A 20,340-nucleotide genomic window follows, 5' to 3' on the forward strand; every position below is an offset into this window, starting at 1 on the left:
TGGTAGTTTTGTTTCAAACAATATTTAAAATAGAAAATACAACAGTGTATTAGAGCCAAATAATAATAATAATAATAATAATCCGGGGGACAATATTTAAAAAAAATCTGTATTCCTGGTGTTAAATTTGAGGGAAAAAAAAAAGTTTCCTCGAAAAATACTTTTTTACTCGCTGAGATTAAAGTGGTCATTTAAGAGAGAGAAAAACACACATTTACAGGAAACAAACTTAAATATTTATATATTAATACATTTATATTTTCTGAGATTAAAGTGGCAAATTTAAGAGAAAGAAAGCACTAATTTACAAGAGACAAAAAAAGATATTCTATAAAATGTAAGTGCAACATTAAACAGAAAACTCCCCCACATAACAAATTAATATTATAAAAACTTCATATTCTCTGGGATTAAAATGGCAAATTAATGATAAAAGAAACACAAATTTACGAGAAAAAAACTGATATATAAGTGGTAGATTTTAGGAGAAAACCCTTGCACAAATTGACACAAAATTTGGGATTATAAAGTGACAAATTGAAGAGAAAAGAATTTGGAAACATTTTGTTTTTGACATGATCAAATTATAATTTGCAGTCAGACTTAACATTCAGAAATAACTGGTATTTATTTATTTATTTAGGTTGGTTTTGTGATATTTTTTTTACTGTGTTTGTCCATTGGTGATTTATGTTGTGTTTTCTTTAAATTAATAATAAAAAATAATAATAATAACTGGTCATTTTAGCCCAGAATAAGGATATATATCACCAGCAGGTTTTGACCTCTTGCTTCTACTTGTTGTGAGTAATTTCCCAGAAGAACGAGTGACTTCAGACATAGCAGCATTTCTGAAAACAGCACTATAAGTAGAGTACATTGTTTGAGTTAGAGACTCTAAAAGGAGCGATGGAAACATATAAACAGCGTGTAAAGGTCACCAGGTTTATAATAAAGCCGACATATGAAACAATTCTTTACCACAAACATCAGATCTCACCTCTTGCTGCGTCTCTGTTTCCTCCCCCGCCTCCTCTTGCCTCGTCTCGCCTCCTCTCGCCTCCTCGCCTCGTCTCGCCTCCTCACCACTCTCTCAGATTCTTTGAAGACCTGAAGGACATGCTGGGCTTCACGCCGTACCGTTTCTACTACTACATGTGGAAGTACGTCACGCCCATCCTGCTGCTGGTCCTCCTGGTCGCCAGCTTCGTCCAGCTGTCCATGACGCCGCCCAGCTACAGTGCCTGGATACAGGAAGAGGTGAGTCTCTCTCCCGGGACCGGGGATCAATGAGGAACCTGGAACAAGTAGAAAGAAAATTAAAGAGTTCAAAGTGGATGATGCAGGAGCTAAAAACGGGAGTAAAGTTCACCACCTCCTCTAGTTAGCTGCCACAGAACTCTTGTCTTACTCATATCTAACAACCAAAAGCTTTGCAGATGGTTTTTGAAGCAAAATCAAATCAAATGTGGATTAATCAACCTGGTCTCACAGGAATCCGTGAAATAGCCAAGGATTCGCTTAACTCAAAATCCGTGGAATAGCCACTGAATCACTCAAACTTCCGTGAAACTGACACAGATTTTGCTACAATCCAAGTTAATGACAGTCATATCCCGTGGCTATTCCAACATACAAAGTGATTATGTACATTCACTGAGTGAATATTTAGAAAATAAAACATATATTTCTCGCTAGAAATTTAATCAAAATCCATTTTTATGCAGAAACTAAGTCAAAATATAGATTTTTTTCACTAAAAATGAGAGAACTGTCCGCCATGTTTTTTGTTCTGACCGCCGGGACCTTGAAAGTCACGTGACTTGGAACAAACCAATAGGAACAAATATCCATGGAATAGCCACGGGATATGACTGTCATTAACTTGCATTGTAGCGAAATCCGTGTCAGTTTCACGGAAATTTGAGTGATTCCGTGGCTATTCCACAGATTTTGAGTTAAGCAAATCTGTGGCTATTTCACGGATTCCTGTGAGACCAGGTTCGGAATAATTTAGGGTTTTTTGACATAAAAAGATTGAGATCTACTGGTTTAGGCCATCTGCTAAATAAATAAATAGATTACAAGATAAAGTATATCACAACCTGGATGGCTCAACACCTCTGCTGATCAATTTTTCTTGAGGTTATTAACCCATTTAGGCCTAAAACAGCTGGAAAAAATGCCTGGAAAACCTCTGGGTGATTTTAAAATAACTGTCTAAAACCTGAAGTTTTTCTAGAAATTCAACAGAAGTGTCAATGCTTCCTACTAAATAATCGGTTTTTCAGCCTCTGTAGCAGATAGAAACACTGCTGCATGTTTGAATTTAAGAGTGACATAAATGTACAAAATTGGATGAGTTATAAGTCAAAGCAACTGCATTTTTAGTCTATTTTCAGCCTATTAATCCATGTATCTTCCGTTCAATCCATATCCGTTTGGAAATCAAAACACGGATAACAAAAAGTGACCTGTTTTTTCAATAATCAACCTTTCATTTACATTATACATGATACAAAAGTCCCACTTTTCTCTTTTTTAACCCATTTAGGCCGAAAACGGCTGGAAAAAAATTGCTGTAAAACCTCTGGGCGATTTTAAAATAAACCCCTAAAACATGATTTTTTTCTGGAAATTCAACAGAAGTGTCAACGAGTCTACTAAATAATAGATTTTTCAGCCTCTGTAGCAGATAGAAATGAAATTCAAAAGTATTTTTTAGAGCTTATAGCTGTTATATCTGAGCCAGCTACAGTGTCTGGATACAGGAAGAGGCGAGTCTCTCTTCCGGGACCAGGGATCAATGAAGAGCCTGGAACAAGTAAAAAGCAGATTAAAGAGTTCAAAGCGGCTGATGCAGGAGCTAAAAACGGGGCTAAAGTTTGTGCATGTTTAGATGTACTTGTTTGTGTGACAATCAACAGGATGTGTGGCCCACCACAATCACCTGTTTGATCACATCGAGACAAAACGAGTCACTCTGAACGCTGCAGTAAATGGAGCAAAGGCCAAATGGGACAAAGTGTCCCTGCATGCACTCACTCGCTAATTAGCCCAGCGAGGCTTCTCAGCTCCTCAGAGCAGCTCATCAAGCTCACCTGCAGCTGAAAGAAGCTCAGAGAGAGATGGATTTACTTTACTAGAGTAATCGCTCATCAGTTTTCTTCAAAATGCAATTAGACAGCTGAAGTTAAACTGATTTTTCTGCATGCATCACTATATAATAAGAGATTGAATGACAATAAACAGTCTTAATATCTGAAAATAATGTCTGTTTCGCAATATAATACTGGAATATAATACTGGAATATCCGAAAGTAGGGACTTAGTTTTGCAAAATAATGTCTTAGTGTCTAAAAATAATTACTTTAAAAATAATTAATGACTTGACATCTTAATAACAATAATAATAACAAACTTTCTGAAAAGAGTGATCGGTCATCAGTTTTCTTCAAAATGCAACTGAAATTAATATTGAATGACAATAAACAGTCTACAACTCAAAGAAAGATATTCCATTTAAAATCATATGAATACAGAGAAAAGCAGCACATCCTCATATTTATTCGAGATGACTTAGTGTTTTAAAATGACTGTTTACCAAAATAATTACTGTTTTGCAAAACATACCCTGCTTTTAGTCTCTACTAACTCGTAGCTAGTTTCTTTTTTACTTTTAGCACAAACTGCAGTTCCCCTTGCAAAATAGCTACCGCTTTCTGCTGTATACATACAATTGAATCATTGAGGGCAACCCCTCATTTACAATGATGTCGAGAGTACAGAGAAAACACAAAACAGTACAGACAAAAACACATGCAAAAACATTAAAAACAGTTGCAGTGAAAGGCAGAGTTATTGATTATCATAGATTTAATTTTATTTTTTGTTTTAATTTACTTGTAAGTATGTCAATATGAAATTGGAATGTGAGTTTTTGATCTAACCAGACACCCAGATATTTGTATTGTGAAACCCTTTCAAAGCTGTGACCTGTTAAAGTGGTAATATGTAGACCATCTTCAGCAATATGTCTGGCTCTTGAGAATATCATGTATTTGGTTTTGTCTGAATTGAGAACTAATTTTAGATTGAGGAGAGAATGTTGTAGTTTGTCGAAGGCTTGCTGGAGAGTTTTAATGTCTGAATGTGCAGTGTTAGAGGTGCAATATACAGAACTGTGTCATCTGCGTAGAGACGGACGTTACAGTTTGTTATAGTGGATGTAATGTTTTTAATGAAAATGGTAAACAGGACAGGACCCAATATTGAACCTTGTGGGACCCCCTTTGTTAATTGTATAAATTCAGAGCGGTTGGATGCGAGAGTCACACATTGCTGTTTTATCCAGTCTGTGTTCAACAATGACATTTAAACATGTGACACAGTTACCAACCTGCCGTTGTTCTCTTCCTTTCCGTCCTGCAGGCCAAAGAGCAGACTCTGGTCTTCCCTCTGTGGGGCATCGTGGTCTGCATCTCCCTGGTGGTGTTCGCCATCCTGCCCATGCCCGTGGTCTTCATCCTGCGCCACTTCAACTTCATCGATGACGGCACCAGCGGTATCTCCGCCGTCTCCTACAAGAAGGGCCGCATCATCAAGGAGACGGCCCGGCCGGGCGAGGACGACGACACCAGCCTGATCCAGGGCAAGTCGCCCAGCGAGGCGCCCTCGCCGATGCCCGGCAACAGCATCTACCGCAAGCAGAGTGCCGGTGGTGGCGGTGGCGGCAACGGCAACGACGCGGACACCGCGCCCAACGGCCGCTACGGCATCGGCTACCTGATGGCCGACATGCCGGACATGCCCGAGTCGGACTTGTAGACTGACTATAGTAAGCCCTGCCCGACTCTCCCCTCCACCCCTCCTCTGCGTGCGTTTAGTTGGCCGTATCATAAATGTATATTTCACTCGTACTGTATATTCTCTGTAGATATCGTAGCTGCTCTTATTTGTCGTCTCTGAACCTTATATGACTGTCCACCTTTAAAGGTGTGGGAACAAAACGTCATCCTTGTCTAACCCCTTCACCCATATTTGCTTGGCTGCGACCCCAAACTCATCTCTCGCTGCCGCCCGTTGCCGCCGTTGCCGCCCCGTTGCCGCCTCGTCCTTGCAGCTGCAACAGGAGAAAAAGTCAGGCGGCTTAGATAAATAAAGGGGACATGCCAGACAAAAGCACCACTCACCATTTTTTCCACATGCTCTCTATCACCATAAGTAGGAGCCACTTCATTAAGATTGCGGATCGGAGATATCGGCAGCCATATAAAATCTATGAGAACCGATATATCTTCCAAGCCACTGAGAAGGTCAATCTTGGTGTCGAAATATACATTTTTTGGGTCAAAAAATAATTTAAAGCTATTGAGAATATCACTAGATGATTGTTATAATAGGTCATATAGTGACATGTACATATCTATTGGATCAAATAATCATTTAGTGATATATAAGGCACAAAATTATTTTAAAAAGACACAAAATGACACAAAAAAGACACAAAATTACTAAAAAAGACACAAATTTATTTAAAAATACACAAAATTACCAAAAAAAGACACAAAATTACTAAAAAAGACACACAATTATTAAAAAAAAGACACAAAATTACCAAAAAAAGACACAAAATTACCAAAAAAGACAAAATTATATTTAAAAAAAAAAAAATTCTGAACAATTAATAACATGCACTAAAGGTGCAAGGTGCTCATGTAAGAAGGAACACAGCAATTACAAAATCTTTGTGGTTGTAAATGTAATAAATGGTAAAAGTGAAGCCAATAAATTGTAATTAAATGTATTCATGTTATCAATTTTTCAGAATACATGCACTGTGTATGACCTATATTAATATATGTCAGACCGCTTAGGAACTGATGGCCAAAATGAACATATCTAGTGGATCAAATAATCATCTAGTGATATTCTCAATAGCTTTAAATGATTCTTTGACCCAAAAAATGTATATTTTGACTCTAAAATTGACCTTCGAAGTGGTTTGGAAGACATATTGGTTCTCATAGACTTTATATGGGAGACATTTCCAATCTGCAATCTTGATGAAGTGGCTCCTACCAAAAAATTTAACCCCATAGTGATAGAGAGCATGTGGAAAAAATGTGGTACTTTTTGTCCTAAGCTGCCTGACAACTAAAAAACAGTTGTAAGCAATAAGGTGGACGCTCCACCAGGCCTACTTGAACAAGAAGCTGCAAAGAGGAGGCGGAAAAGTGGCGAGTTAGAGGGTCGAGAGGTGGTTTTGGGAGCACGTCTGTGTCTGTGGGCAGTGTAAATCAAGCCAGCTTCGAGTCCTGCTGTAAAAAATGAGATTAGTAGCAGTGTAGACGCTGTGGAAAGAGATTTTCTCGGTGAAAGTTCAGGTCAAACAGCGAGAGGATGGCCTTTGAAAACCACTCCCATGATTGTTTGAGACAAAAGTGTGCCTAAGTAATTTATATTTGTTTATAGAATACATGATGGTTGTTGTATATTTAAGGTATTCTGTAAATATAATATAAATATTATAAATATATTTATCTTGATAGTTTGGATATCAGAACACCATGTTTTTAAGGTTCAGAAGCACTTCAAATCCTTAACTCTCGTGTCTTTGTTTTTTACTAATGTGCTGTCAATGTTTGTGAGGACCGAGTCCTCCTTGTAAATAATTTTTCCATGAAATGGCTTCAAATGCAAATGTCTTTTTTCCCCGTCAAGATTAAAGGTCAAATATGGTCCATACCCTGAAACTAAAGTCATTATTTTGTCTTTCTTTTGTCTCTTTGAATGGTAGTTTTTCTCAGATTAAATTGCAGGTTTCCAACACACACGTATGTCATCACTCCTATGAAATACACAGGAATATTGTGGAAAAAGTTCAATATTTTATGTCAATTATTTCAGAAAGTGAAACTCATACATTATATAGATTCATTACACGTAGAGTGAAATATTTCAAGCCTGTTTTTCTTGTAATTTTGATGATTCTGGCTTAGAGATAATGAAAACACAAAACTCTGTCTCAGAAAATTTTGGGTCCATTCATTTCAATGCAAAATGAGAAAACTTCTCACCTGATTTATTACCTCAGAAAAATGTTTTTCAGGGCAACACTATGGTCTCAATCGCTAGTAAAAAATCTTCCGCTGGAGGCAGTATCAAAAATGACCAAAAAAAGACACAAAATGACCCAAAAAAAAAGACAAAATTACTAAAAAAAGACACAAAATGACAGAAAAAACACTAAATTACTTTTAAAAAAATACACAGAATTACCAAAAAAAAGACACAAAATTATTAAAGAGACACAAAATTAAGCCAGAATCATCAAAATTATAAGAAAACCAGGCTTGAAATATTTCACTCTATGTGTAATTAATCTATATAATGGATGAGTTTCACTTTCTGAAATTACTGACAAAAAATATTGAACTTTTTCATGATATTCTAATTTGTTGAGATGTACCAGGATGAAAAATATCCTAAAGTAAATAACACAAACATCACAATATAAAACACACAATATCCAAACACACATACAAGACACTTCATGTAGAGAGTTTTCCTCCAGAAGCAGAAAAAAACAGTAATTCAGAGAACTCAAAAAGCAATTTTATGCACTTTTACTTATAAAAAAATAACAATTACACTTCATTCATTCGCTGTATTCTGTGCACTTTCTGTAAATAATACTTGTTTACTACATAAACAGGCACAGTACATAAAATAATATTTACTGAGTAATTCTGTCACAACACGACATAAAACTCTGTCAAAGCCGGCAGCATTTGTTTACAGATGTGGAGTGAGTGAGTTCACAGGTAAACACAAACATAAACGTGACAATAAATAATCAAATATACACTTTTAGAGGCTTTTTTTTCCTTTGGCTTTCTTTCCAGCTTCAGTTTTTTTAACGTCAGGTAAACAAACAGGTGTGACTGAACATCTGCGCTGAGAAACATCTGTCCCTTTTAGAAAAGCGTCTCACTCACAGATTACAGATTATCTTCGTCTGGTAAAACATGTCAGCTTGTTTTTACACGTGTTCATCTTCTTTGATTAGTTCATTGCATTGTGAAGTAAATATGGCCGTCAGAAAATGAGGTAAAACGTCTCCTTCGACGTGTTCTGCCGACACGTCGATCCACGGGAGAGTCGATCCCTTTTCCATCAACATTCTGCAAAAAATAGTTAAAACTAATTGGTATTTTTATTACAGAATCATCACAAATAATCATACAAACTATGACTACTTTAACTACTGGTTTGGGCTGGTGGAATATGGTTGAAATCTTTAGAATATTACAGACATTTCTGGATATTGATATGTACCAAAGTGTGGCAAATGTGTGCAAAATTAAATTAAATAAAGATGAGAAACGTTAAGGCTGGGGTAGGCCGTTTCTTTTTGGCGTTATTAACCAATGTCTTTAATAATCTTTCAGCATATTGTAATTCATGTTGTCGTCAAAAACAGACTTCTTGGCTCGGTTTTCAAGGGCCATGTCTGAAAAAATAAAATAAAAAATTAGAAATGTGTCAAGCCTTAAATACTTTTCTTTTAATGTCTTAATTATGTTTAAGACTCATCCCTCAAGGACAGACAGCTGATGAAAATGTGTGGCGTGAAAACTTCTGCATGCCCAAAGATGCTCTTATCGCTTTAAGTGATGCCGCCTGGCTGCATACAATCAAATTTCACACACTTTTGCATCACCGTGTGCAGCAGATTTCCTCCCGAAAACGCTCGTCTAAACGAGGAATAAAAAGTGAAGACGCGACGCCACTTTTGCGTCTTCTGTTCAGACCGTCCTCGTGTGAACGTAGCCTTTATCGGGCATATTTTATTCATATATATTATATATATTAGGGCGTGGTATCTAAATGAGGCTTGTTTTGGGCCACCACATTTATCAACAGCCAATCATTCTCACACAGAGATACGATCGTTTGATAAATCCCACATGAACTCTGTCATAAGACCAAATATACGCTCAGATCTGCGGTGGTGTCTACGCTCGTTTGATAAATGAGGGCCGATATGTTTACTTTTCAGTTTCTGTCATCATGCATTTTAAATTGTGTCATTTTAGACATCCATAAAGGTTTGTGTGTGTGTCAGAGCATGACTGGTACTTGTCCAGATTACTTTATGAGAGAGGGGAAAGCTGCAGGAGGAGGACCTGATTTTCAAATTCTGCTTTTTTTTTAAATTTACCAGAAAACCACCTACCCCAGCTTTAAATGTATAAACCAGCAGACATACCTGGTTCAGTCATGGTGGAGCTGCTCTCTCATCTTGGCAGCGATCTGTTCTCTCTTCTCACAGTGTTTGTTCAGGTCTTTGGCCTCCAGGGGCAGCGAGCTGTTCCACACCATCAGCACCGACTCCTCGTCTGACCACAGACACACAAACTCACATTAAAAACCAGCAGAGACACTCACACAGCAGAGAGACAAACAGCAAAGTGACAAACTCACCAAACTGACTGGAGTCTTGAGGGATTCTTCTGCCCAAAACCAGCACCACGTTCTTCCAGTTTAGTGTTTCTAATCAGGAGAAAATCACCGTCAACAACAAGACACAGGTGCCTGACAGAAGCAGCGTATAAACAAGACAATATGGGAACATTAACAGGGGGAAGAAGGAATATTGAGTTCAATAAGCAGTTAAACTGTGAGCAGGATGCTCGGCTTGTTTCACACATATTTCTCACACAGCAGCTCGACACATTGTGACTCACAATGAGAGAAGACAAAAGAAACACAGCTGTAGTATTCTGGGTTATATAGCTCAGCTTCCTTCCTTTTGTTTTCATTCATTTTATTACTCACTAAGTATTTCCGCTGAGTTATACTGTAAGGCTTAAATTCACTACTAAAAAAAAAGACACAAAATGACAAAAAAAAAAGACACAAAATTACATTTTCTTACTCACTAAGTATTTCCGCTGAGTTACATTACATACTGAAAGTCTTAAATTCACTCCAGGCTCAAATAGTTTAAGATTAAAAAAAAACAAGCCTGATGCTTCTTTATAAACCCAATAGAAAAAATAGTAAAAATAAGCTTTCAAACCCAATAAAATGACTTGAGGATGAGGAATGAGGAATAAGAAATAGAGTATCGTCTAAAAAAAGACACAAAATGACACAAAATTACCAAAAAAGACACAAAATGACTAAAAAAGACACAAAATGACCAAAATAGACACACAATTACTAAAAAAAGACACAAAATGACCAAAAAAGACACACAATTACTAAAAAAAGACTGAAAAAAGACACAAAATGACACATAATAACAATAAAAACAGCTCAAAAGAGTTTAATTTAAGAGCTGATATCTAGACATTTTCCATGTTTTCCTATATATTGATTTTTGTTATTATCATGAAAACCATGTTAAATGTCTAGATATCAGCTCTTAAATTAAACTCAAATGAACTTTTTTTGTTGTTATCATTATATTTGTCCAAACAAATGTACCTTTAGTTGTACCAGGCAATAACATGAACAAGAAATTAAAGAAAAAGTGTGGTCTAATCATTTTTTCCATGACTGTACCTTCAAAAGATTTACATAAAATGACATTAAAAAACAACGACAGCAACAGTTCTATAAATAAATACCTACATGTGTATAAAACTGCATTGTGACTTATTTAAAAATGAATATAGCAGTGGGAATAAAATACTTTTTGTAACACTTGTGGTAATTTCTTTAATTTTTTTTAATGTATTAGGTTCATCATTAGAGTAAAGATTGCTTTAGTTAGCAAAATCCTCAAATTTTTCCCATATATTATATAAAAAGGTGTCAGTATGGACACCTTCACTGAAGAAGGAGCTATTTTAGTTTTCCTCCTCATTAATATGCAAATTTATGCAACATGGTGCTCCAAAATCCAATGAGATGAGTTAGTATGAGGTTTCTGTACTGAATGTAGACAGTTTGTGTTCTCACCACTGGATGTGTTTTAGTCACAGACACAATGACAAAAACAGCACATAATGATTCATATGTTTAGTTTTCTTTTTAAGTAAATATCTCAAAGCTCAGTGGTGGAAAAAGTATTCAGATCTCTTACTTAAGTTAAAGTACTAATACCACACTGTGAAATTACTCCACTACAGTAAAAGTCCTGCATTCAGAACGTACTGAAGTAAAAGTACTAAAGTATCAGCATCAAAGTGTACTTAAAGTATCAAAAGTAAAAAGAATTTTGCAGTGTGCATTCAGCATTTTAATGCAATCTTTTGTGTTTAATGTTTTTTGTAATTTTTGTGTTTTTTGTATTTTTTGTGTGCTTTGTTGTATTTTATTGTGTATTTTATTGTGTATTTTTTGTGTGTTTTTTGTGTTTTTTTGTAATTTTTGTTTTTTGTAATTTTTGTTTTTTGTGTTTTTATGTGTGTTATTTTGCATTTTATTGTGTATTTTTTGTTTTTTTTGTTTTTTGTGTGTTTTTTGTATTTTTGTGTTTTTATGTGTGTTATTTTGTATTTTATTGTGTATTTTTTGTGTGTTTTTCTGCAGCATTAAATGATAAACATTTTTTTAAGTGGTTTATACAGGCAGAATGAAAGAGTCAAAACCATCAAAATAGCCCCAAACTACAAAGGGTTAACTTACTGTTATGAGGTCTAATTAAAAATGTCTCATGACTTTAAATTTATCATGTTTTTTTATGTTAAATATTGACTTGAAAAGTAACTAAAGCCGTCAGCTGAATGTAGTGGAGTAAAAAGTACAATATTTGCCTCAAAATGCAGTGAAGTAGAAGTATAAATATGTGTATAGAAATGTTGGAATACTCAAGTAAAATACAAGTACCTTAAAATTCAGGCTTCGTACACTTTTTCAGTGGTCAAATTCAAGCACTTTTCATGGTCTATTTTCAAGCTTTTCCATCATTCATCAGCTTTTTATTGCTCCAGCTGGAGCTTTGTTTCACTTGTTTCTATGACGACGTTAAAAAAAAAGAAGGGCAGCTGCTACCGGAGCGTTTATTATCTGCCGTGTTGTTGTTGTTACCGCAAGAAGTGGAAATGTTATGGAATGTAATCTAGTGTCTTTTTTGGGGTAATTTTGTGTCTCTTTTGTAATTTTGTGTCTTTTTTGGGGTCATTTTGTGTCTTTTTTTGGTAATTTGGTGTCTTTTTTACGTAATATTGTGTCTTTTTCTAATACTATTGTGACTTTTTTTAGTAATTTTGTGTATTCTTTGGGTCATTTTGTGTCTTTTTTTGTCATTTTGTGTATTTTTTAAGTAATTTAGTATTTTTTCAGTAATTCTATGTCTTTTTTGGTCATTTTGCGTCTTTTTTGAGTAATTTAGTTTTTTTCTGTCATTTTATGTCTTTTTTTTTTGTAATTTTGTCTTTTTTTGGTAATTCTGATACTGCCTCCAGCGGCTATAGGATAGGCTATAGGCTATTCAGTTTATATATTTTTTTCCATTGAAAATGCAGTTAAATATAGTCAGATTTCAAGAGAAATACAGTAAGAATTCCAAGCACTTAATCCAAAATCAAAGCACTTCTCAAACCTTGAAATTCAACATTAAAATTCAAACATTTTCAAGGATTTCAAGCATCCGTATCAACCCTGAAAATTGTACTTAATTACAGTACTTGAGTAAATGTACTTAGTTACTTTCCACCAGTATCAGAGTTTACCCCTACCTATGAGTGCGGAGGCGATGCAGCGGACGGAGCTGCAGCAGGGCCCGAGGAGCTGCAGCGGCTGCTGTTTGGAGAGCTCCAGCAGCAGCAGGTGGCCCCCTCTGGTGCCGATCCAGAGGGTTGCAGCGCTCTGCACCAGCAGCGCCTTCACCCGGGCCCAGGGGGGCGCCGCCTCGCACGCCAGCTCCACCTCGCTGCCCTTCCTGCCTCTGCAGCCAGAGTCATGTCTGCAGGAGGAGAAGACATATCTGTAGTTACATACAAACACTGATATGGTCTAATTCCAGTTTCAGTTTGATGATGATATACCAAGTAAAACTGGAGACAAGCTCAAATATATTTAGTATAAAATGATAGAACTGGATGGAACCCTCTTATATGTTAGATTTGACACCTTTGTTCACATTTGCAACATTTACATTTTTTTATTGAGCATGATAGTGTTTTGAAAGTAAAAAGAAGATTCAAAATCACATTTTATGTCGGACTAAAGGACTTAAAAAGACACAAAATGACAAAAAAAAAGACACAAAAAGACACAAAATAACTAGAAAAGACACAACATGACAAAAAAAGACACAAAATGACCAAAAAAAGACACAAAATGACTGAAAAAAGACACAAAATGACACAAAATGACACAAAAAAAGACACAAAATGACTGAAAAAAAGAAACAAAAAGACACAACATGACAAAAAAAAGACACAAAATGACCAAAAAAGACACAAAATAACTAGAAAAGACAACATGACAAAAAAAGACACAAAATGACCAAAAAAAGACACAAAAAGACGCAAAATTACAAAAAATACACAAAATGAGAAGACAGAATGACCCAAAAAAAAACCACAGAAGACACAAAATGACCAAAAAAACACACCAAAAAAGACAGAAAAAGACATGAAAAGGATTCAAAAATTGACAAAATAGCCCAAGACTCCATAGAGTTAAAGATTAATCGATTAGTTGTTTGGTCAATAAAATGTTGAAAAATATCATTCAGTGTTTCCCAAACCACAAGATGATGTCCTCAAATCTCTACACACAGAAACATCTTCACTTATATACAAACACCTGAACCTCCAAGACGTCTGAGAGTGGACTGTTTTTATCAAGAATGCAGGAAAATAGATTATGATGTGATGTTATTGTCTGACTAACCAAGGCAGAAAAACATGTTGTTAGGCACCAAGATTTGTTTGGTTTTGGGGAGATTTCTCTTGTGTTGCTGTTGTTTCTGCACTATTCAATAATCACATGATATTCACATTTCTCCACATGGTGCTCATTCTCTATTGTCTCTCTTCTCTTTACAGGAGCTATTTCTGTTATATGCACACTACATGAAACCTTTTGTTTATTCAGGTAGGGAAACACCTCACCTCGTGTGTGTTATGATGTGATACCTAATAACAACTAAATATAGCACTGAGCCCTGATAAAACATATAATAAATACATTTACAGTCATGGAAAAAATGATTAGACCACCCCTGTTTTCTTCAATTTTTGTTCATTTTAACCCTGTGGAGTCTCCAAAAGCTCCAAATAATCCAGACTTGTTGACTCCATCCAGACTAGAAAACAAAGCAGCGTGGAGCCCTACTGTAAATTTACCTCTAAAGTTCTGGCTGTAAACTCCATGAGGCCAGTTTCAGTTTGATGATGATATACCAAGTAAAACTGGAGACAAGCTCAAATATATTTAGTATAAAATGATAGAACTGGATGGAACCCTCTTATATGTTAGATTTGACACCTTTGTTCACATTTGCAACATTTAAAATTCTTTATTGAGCATGATAGTGTTTTGAAAGTAAAAAAAAGATTCAAAATCACATTTTATGTTGGACTAAAGGACTAAAAAAGACACAAATTACCAAAAAAAAGACACAAAATGACCAAAAAAGACACAAAATAACTAGAAAAGACACAACAAAAGACACAACATGACAAAAAAAAGACACAAAATGACCAAAAAAAGACACAAAATTACTGAAAAAAGACAATTTTTTGGCAATTTTGTGCCTTTTTTGTCATTTTGCATTTTATTTTGGTTGTTTTTGGTCATTTTGTCTTCTTGTTTTTGGCCTTTTTTTGGTCATTTTTACATCTTTTCTTGATGATGAAGCCATGTTAAATGTCTAGATATCAGCTCTTAAATTAAACTCTTATGACCTATTTTTGTTGTTATCATTATATTTGTCCAAACAAATGTACCTTTAGTTGTACCAGGCATTAAAATGAACAAGAAACTGAAGAAGACAAGGGTCTTATAATTTTTCCATGACTGTATAAGACATATTTGTGTGTGTACCTGATGATCTGAGCACAGTCGATGCAGTCGACCATCCTCTCGCTCCTCTTGTCCCAGATCTCCACGGTTGGCGTCCCTTTGCTCAGGTAAACATATTTATCCACGACCATCCGAGACACACACGCCTCACCTCCCAACGACCGCTGCTGCCTGAAAGACACACACACACACACAACCTGCTGTTACAATGACATAACTTAACCCTTAATAGGGCACTCATTGAAATACTTGCAAATTCCAAATAAAAAAAAAAGTAAAAAAAAACATATGGAGGTAATATTTTGAGAAATAAGTTTACAAGATCAAAATGGTAAATCTACGAGAAAAAATGTGCAGATTTATGAGATTTAAAGTGGTGGATCTGCGAGATAAAAGTTACTTTTTTTTTCACTTTTTTCTCGTAAATCAGACTTTTTTCTTGTAGATTTGCCACTTTAATCTAGTAAATTAGCAACTTTTTTCTCTAAATATTATGACATTATATGAGAATGAATTCCCAATGGTGGCAGGTGGCACCGTTTAGGGTAGCCTCTGCCACCAGTATGAATGTTTGTGTGAACGGCTCCATGGAGTGTCTGTTAGTCCAACTAAACTCTGAACAAGACATTTTTACTGAACAAAACGTTCAAATAAACTGTCAATAAGTGAAAATACAGTGAAAGGGTCAAAGTTATGAGACCAAACCGCTAAACGTCCTTTTTTATATCTATATAACGTTATATATAACTTTATTGACACGTTGCCATGGATACGCATTGTTCTGCTTCTCTCCTGATGACGACTCGCCTTGTCAGTGACCTGTCAATCAAAGGTAGCCCCGCCCCAAATCATATGATTCTTTATCTTCTATTTTCTTCTAAATGGGGCCATTATTTACACTATTAACATGAAATTGTCTTGAAGAAGATTTTTTACTAGTGATTGAGACCATAGTGTTGTCCTTAAAAAACATTTCTGAGGTAATAAATCAAGTGAGAAGTTTTCTCATTTTGTAATGAAATGAATGGACTCAAATGCTTCTACAGCCACCGTCAACGCCCCCTGCTGGAATTTATGGTAGAATGCAGCTTAATGCACTTCCTGGTTTATCTCCTGCTCTCTAATCTAATCCTATTTCTTTTCTGTTTTTTTCTTTTTAATACTTTCTCATCTTGTCAAACATGCAGGAATAATTGTTTGGAAAATCCTGATTTATTATGGAATAATGATATCTGATATCAAACATTTATGAACAACAACAATTGCAGCAATGTCTCAAACTTTCCTCAACTTTAACCTTCACTGCTCTCAATTTTTTTGAATTAAACATAAAAAAAGTCTAACTTTGCAGCATTATTTCAAAAACTTCCCTGATGCACATGATTCCTTAGATCTTCTAGTTTCATATTATGGACAAATCAAACCAAAAACCTTTAAACGTTGCTATAAACCTTCCACTACGAGCTTCCTCTCGGTGTGGTGGACTCACTGGAAGATGAGGTTGGGTCTGGTGTCGATCTTCTTGCAGACGTCGTAGTCGGCGGTGAAGGAGAGGATCTTGGTCCCGCAGGCGGCCCAAACCGACCTGCTGTCCAGAGAATACACCGACTGGCCCAGACACATGACGGGCGTGTTCACGTTCCCCACAGTCACAGTTTTAACCGGCTGACCGTTCTCCTGCTGCAGGACCACAAGGAGGAGAAAGTGGAATTCAAAGCAACTTCTGGGCAAAAACAAGTCATCTTTTGAGAATAAAAACTGGATATTTAATTCAATATCAATATTTACCTTTAGTACAGAGTCCTCATAAACAGTGAGAACTCCATCTGCAGTCCCAACGAGCAGGTAATTCTTTCTTTGGCTGAAAATAAATAAAAAATTATCAAAAGCACTGCAAAAACTGAAATCTAAGTGAGATTAAATATCTTAGATCAAGGGGATATATGGTGATTTTTTGTCCGATAAGATTCTTAGTCAGCATCTTTTATGTTCGATTGTTTCACTTGTTTTAAGTGTTTTGGTCCTTAATTATCTAAATAATAATAATATTACAGCTTGTTACTGAGATTTTATGACCTATACTGAGTAAATACATGCTTGAAACTAGAATATCAAAAGTTACAAAGCTGTTTCAGCAACACTTACAAGACTAACAAGACACAAAAAGACCAAAAATAGACATAAAATAACTAAAAAAAGACACAAAATAACTAAAAAAAAGACACAAAATAACTAAAAAAAAGAAACAACAGACACAAATGACCAAAAAAGACACAAAAAGACAAAAAATGACACAAAATGTCACAAAATGACTAAAAAAAGACACAAGAAGACACAAAACACACAAAATGACTAAAAAGACACAAAATGACCAAAAAAGACACAAAATAACAAAAAAAAAACCGACTAAAAGTAGTTCTGTTTACACAAACAGAAAATTTGCCTTTTTTCTCTGCATCTCCACAACATTTATCAGAATTGTGACTTTAATTTGTTCAGGAAATATGATCAGAACAAGTTAAAGACAGCAATACAGGACATTAACGGATTAGAATTGTTAAATGGGTTTAAACTTAGCCTCGTAACAAAAAATAAACTTTTTGTAATTAGCTACTTTTTCACATTTGTGTTTCCAGTCACAGCCACATTTTACACGGGTGTCACCATGGGTTCTTATGGATTAAAACTGTTTGCTGGATTAAAATTTTGCTGTGAAAATTCATGATATTCAAGATTTCATTTGTTGCACCAAAAACAAAGATCTGACCATCTGAAACACTTGATGTGCAGCAGCAGGAGGTTAAAGTCTCCTGCAGAGCATCATCATGTTCAGAGTGTCTACAGACACTTACGTGCGGCGAGGGTGAACGTGGAAGTAGAGCGAGGTGACGGCGTCCGAGACACTCTGCAGGTGGTGACACGTCGACGTGTCCTGAGTGCTAACGACCACTAATGAGCCGGACTGGGTGCCCGCTACCAGCCAATCACAGGCCTCCGTTGGGATTTGGACGGTCACGATACACAACACAGGGCTGGTGTCGACCTCCTGCAGGACAGAGAGAGACAAGTGGTAAACAAGAAGCTGGAGCTGTGCTGAATTTAATAGAAAAGGCAAACAAGAATAAAAACACACTCTAGTGGGTGGTGGTAGGGCTGGGCGATATGGACCAAAAGTCATTTCAATATTGTATATTGTTAAATGTCTCTTTATATTAGATTGTTTATTTTTTATCTTTTTTCTTTATCTTAAGGGAAATAATTTTGTGTGCAATTTTTGTGGTTGGCTGTAACAAAGGAATTTCCCCGCTGTGGGATTAATAAAGTCAAATCTAATCTAATATCCTGATATATGTAGGCTGAATACCGTTCTACGATATATATCCTGATATTTTTAATCACAAAGTGAGAGCAAATGTTCGGTCAAAGTCAAAGCATAAATATGACATGTCACAAGTAGTTTTATTGAAACCGTTTATTTACGTGAAGATAAATACTGTATAACAACAAGAGTGTCTTTTGTTTTTTAAATCAAAGCTTCATAAAGTGCACATTTAGATAAAGAAATATCTTAAATAAAATGTTAAAATGCTTTCTTGGAGCAAGGATCACAGTGCAAATTTGAACTATATCGATATAAATGATATGTTCTAATTCCATATCACATTTAAAACTATATCGATATATCGCCCAGCCCCAGCAGGTGGTTGCCCACACACACATTTAGCATCAAATATAAATATATAAATATTAATATGATTTCAATTGTGAATTACAGCAATAAAAAGTTAATACAAATCCAATGAATGAGCTACTTAAGATTTTGTTAAAGAGCCACTTCAAAATAAAACTGAACTAAACACGTGAAATACATAATTGATTCAATCTACGGCTGGGCGATATGGTCCAAAAGTCATATCCCGATATATTCAGGCTGAATATCGATACACGATATATATCCTGAAATTTTAATGCAAAGTGAGAGCAAATGTTCAGTCAATGTCAGTAGTTTTATTGAAACCGTTTATTTAAATGAACATGAATACTGTATAACAACAACATTTAAAAATATACAGATATATCTTTTATATCGTTATATCGCCCAGCCCTACTCTAGCCCATTGAAGCCTGGAAAGCGGATACGTCGATTTGTAGTATTTGTATAAGCTCTCAAATACTTTTTGAATTTCATTTCTATCTGCTACAGAGGCTGAAAAATCTATTTAGTAGAAGCGTTGACACTTCTGTTGAATTTCCAGAAAAACTTCAGGTTTTAGGGGGTTATTTTAAAATCGCCCAGAGGTTTTACAGGAAGTTTTAGGCGTCAATGGGCTAGTGGCAGCCTCTTCAAAATCAAACTGAATTAAATCCAATAAACCCAGCATGTATTGAGTCTGTGGTTACCTGTGTGGTGACGGTGCTGGTGTCCAGGTCGACGGCTGTGATGGAGCCGAGCCTCCTGGTGCTGCTGCCTCCACCCAGCCAGGCTCTGTGGCTGCTGGAGGGGCCGTCCACGCTGTCGGAGCTCAGCGTGAAGCACTCAGCGTTAAACGCTCTGGGGACCACGAAGTCCCTCATCAGACACAACATCTCCCCTGAGTTCAGCCTGTCAAACACCTGCACAAAGAACAAAAGACTCTAATAACTACATGTATCTACGAAGCCCTAAACAGCCATGCATTCATATATTTTTTTCCCTCCGTTTTCTCGTGATAACGAGTTAATTTCATTTGTTTTCTCGTTATCTCTAAAATATATGAATGCAAGATAAATTGATATAACTTTTAAATGGCCAGTAATTGTTTTTAGTATACTGATTTGGTGATCAAACTCTAGGCAAAACATATACAAATTGTTATAGCTATTTTTTGTTAGTTTTTTCCAAGCATTCTGTATATCTCCTCTAAATGTCCCTTTTTATTTTATTTATTTATTTAGTATTATTATTATTTGTTTGGTTTTATGTGTATGTATATGTATGTATGTATATTTTTATTTTTATTTTTCATTTTTTATTATTGTTTATTTGGCTACTGTTCACCCCTCCTGTTTTTCTTTGAGGGGGAGAGAGTTGTATTTTCTCATTATCATTACTATTTATTGTTTTTGCTTATTTTAGGTGAATGTAACTCTCTGGTTCGGGGGGCGGGGGGTTGTTCTAAAAGGGGGAAAAATGGGTGAATTGTACCTTTTCTGATTGAATATGTATTATGTCCTGACAACCCAATAAAGATATATATGAAAAAAAAATATATATATGAATGCATGGCCGTTTAGGCCTTCCGTATGTATCGCTACATTGCTGTCAGACACTTTTTTCTTTTTTCTTGCACCACCAGGAGGAGCTAATCT

At 35.7% G+C, this 20,340-nt stretch overlaps 2 protein-coding genes across 3 annotated transcripts in view; one reads left to right on the forward strand and one right to left on the reverse strand.

The window, feature by feature from the left end:
• slc6a15 (solute carrier family 6 member 15) overlaps positions 1–6,760 on the forward strand; it is a 49,609-nt gene extending 42,849 nt beyond the window's left edge. For both annotated transcript variants that reach the window (XM_059335372.1, XM_059335373.1), the window contains exons 11-12: positions 1,098–1,260; positions 4,432–6,760. In XM_059335372.1, the coding sequence (XP_059191355.1) occupies positions 1,098–1,260; positions 4,432–4,827 (559 nt within the window). In that variant the 3' untranslated portion in view covers positions 4,828–6,760. The remainder of the gene's footprint in view (positions 1–1,097; positions 1,261–4,431) is intronic.
• Positions 6,761–7,612: 852 nt separating this feature from the next.
• Positions 7,613–20,340, reverse strand: part of lrrk2 (leucine-rich repeat kinase 2) — a 79,129-nt gene continuing 66,401 nt past the window's right edge. The window contains exons 44-52 of the mRNA XM_059335371.1: positions 19,393–19,605; positions 17,844–18,037; positions 16,780–16,852; positions 16,481–16,671; positions 15,013–15,162; positions 12,696–12,922; positions 9,490–9,558; positions 9,275–9,404; positions 7,613–8,186 (exon numbers count right to left, since the gene is read on the reverse strand). Of these exons, the coding sequence (XP_059191354.1) occupies positions 9,280–9,404; positions 9,490–9,558; positions 12,696–12,922; positions 15,013–15,162; positions 16,481–16,671; positions 16,780–16,852; positions 17,844–18,037; positions 19,393–19,605 (1,242 nt within the window). The 3' untranslated portion in view covers positions 7,613–8,186; positions 9,275–9,279. The remainder of the gene's footprint in view (positions 8,187–9,274; positions 9,405–9,489; positions 9,559–12,695; positions 12,923–15,012; positions 15,163–16,480; positions 16,672–16,779; positions 16,853–17,843; positions 18,038–19,392; positions 19,606–20,340) is intronic.

The sequence above is a fragment of the Centropristis striata genome, chromosome 6 (genome assembly GCF_030273125.1).
Source record: "Centropristis striata isolate RG_2023a ecotype Rhode Island chromosome 6, C.striata_1.0, whole genome shotgun sequence".
Lineage (NCBI taxonomy): Eukaryota > Metazoa > Chordata > Actinopteri > Perciformes > Serranidae > Centropristis > Centropristis striata.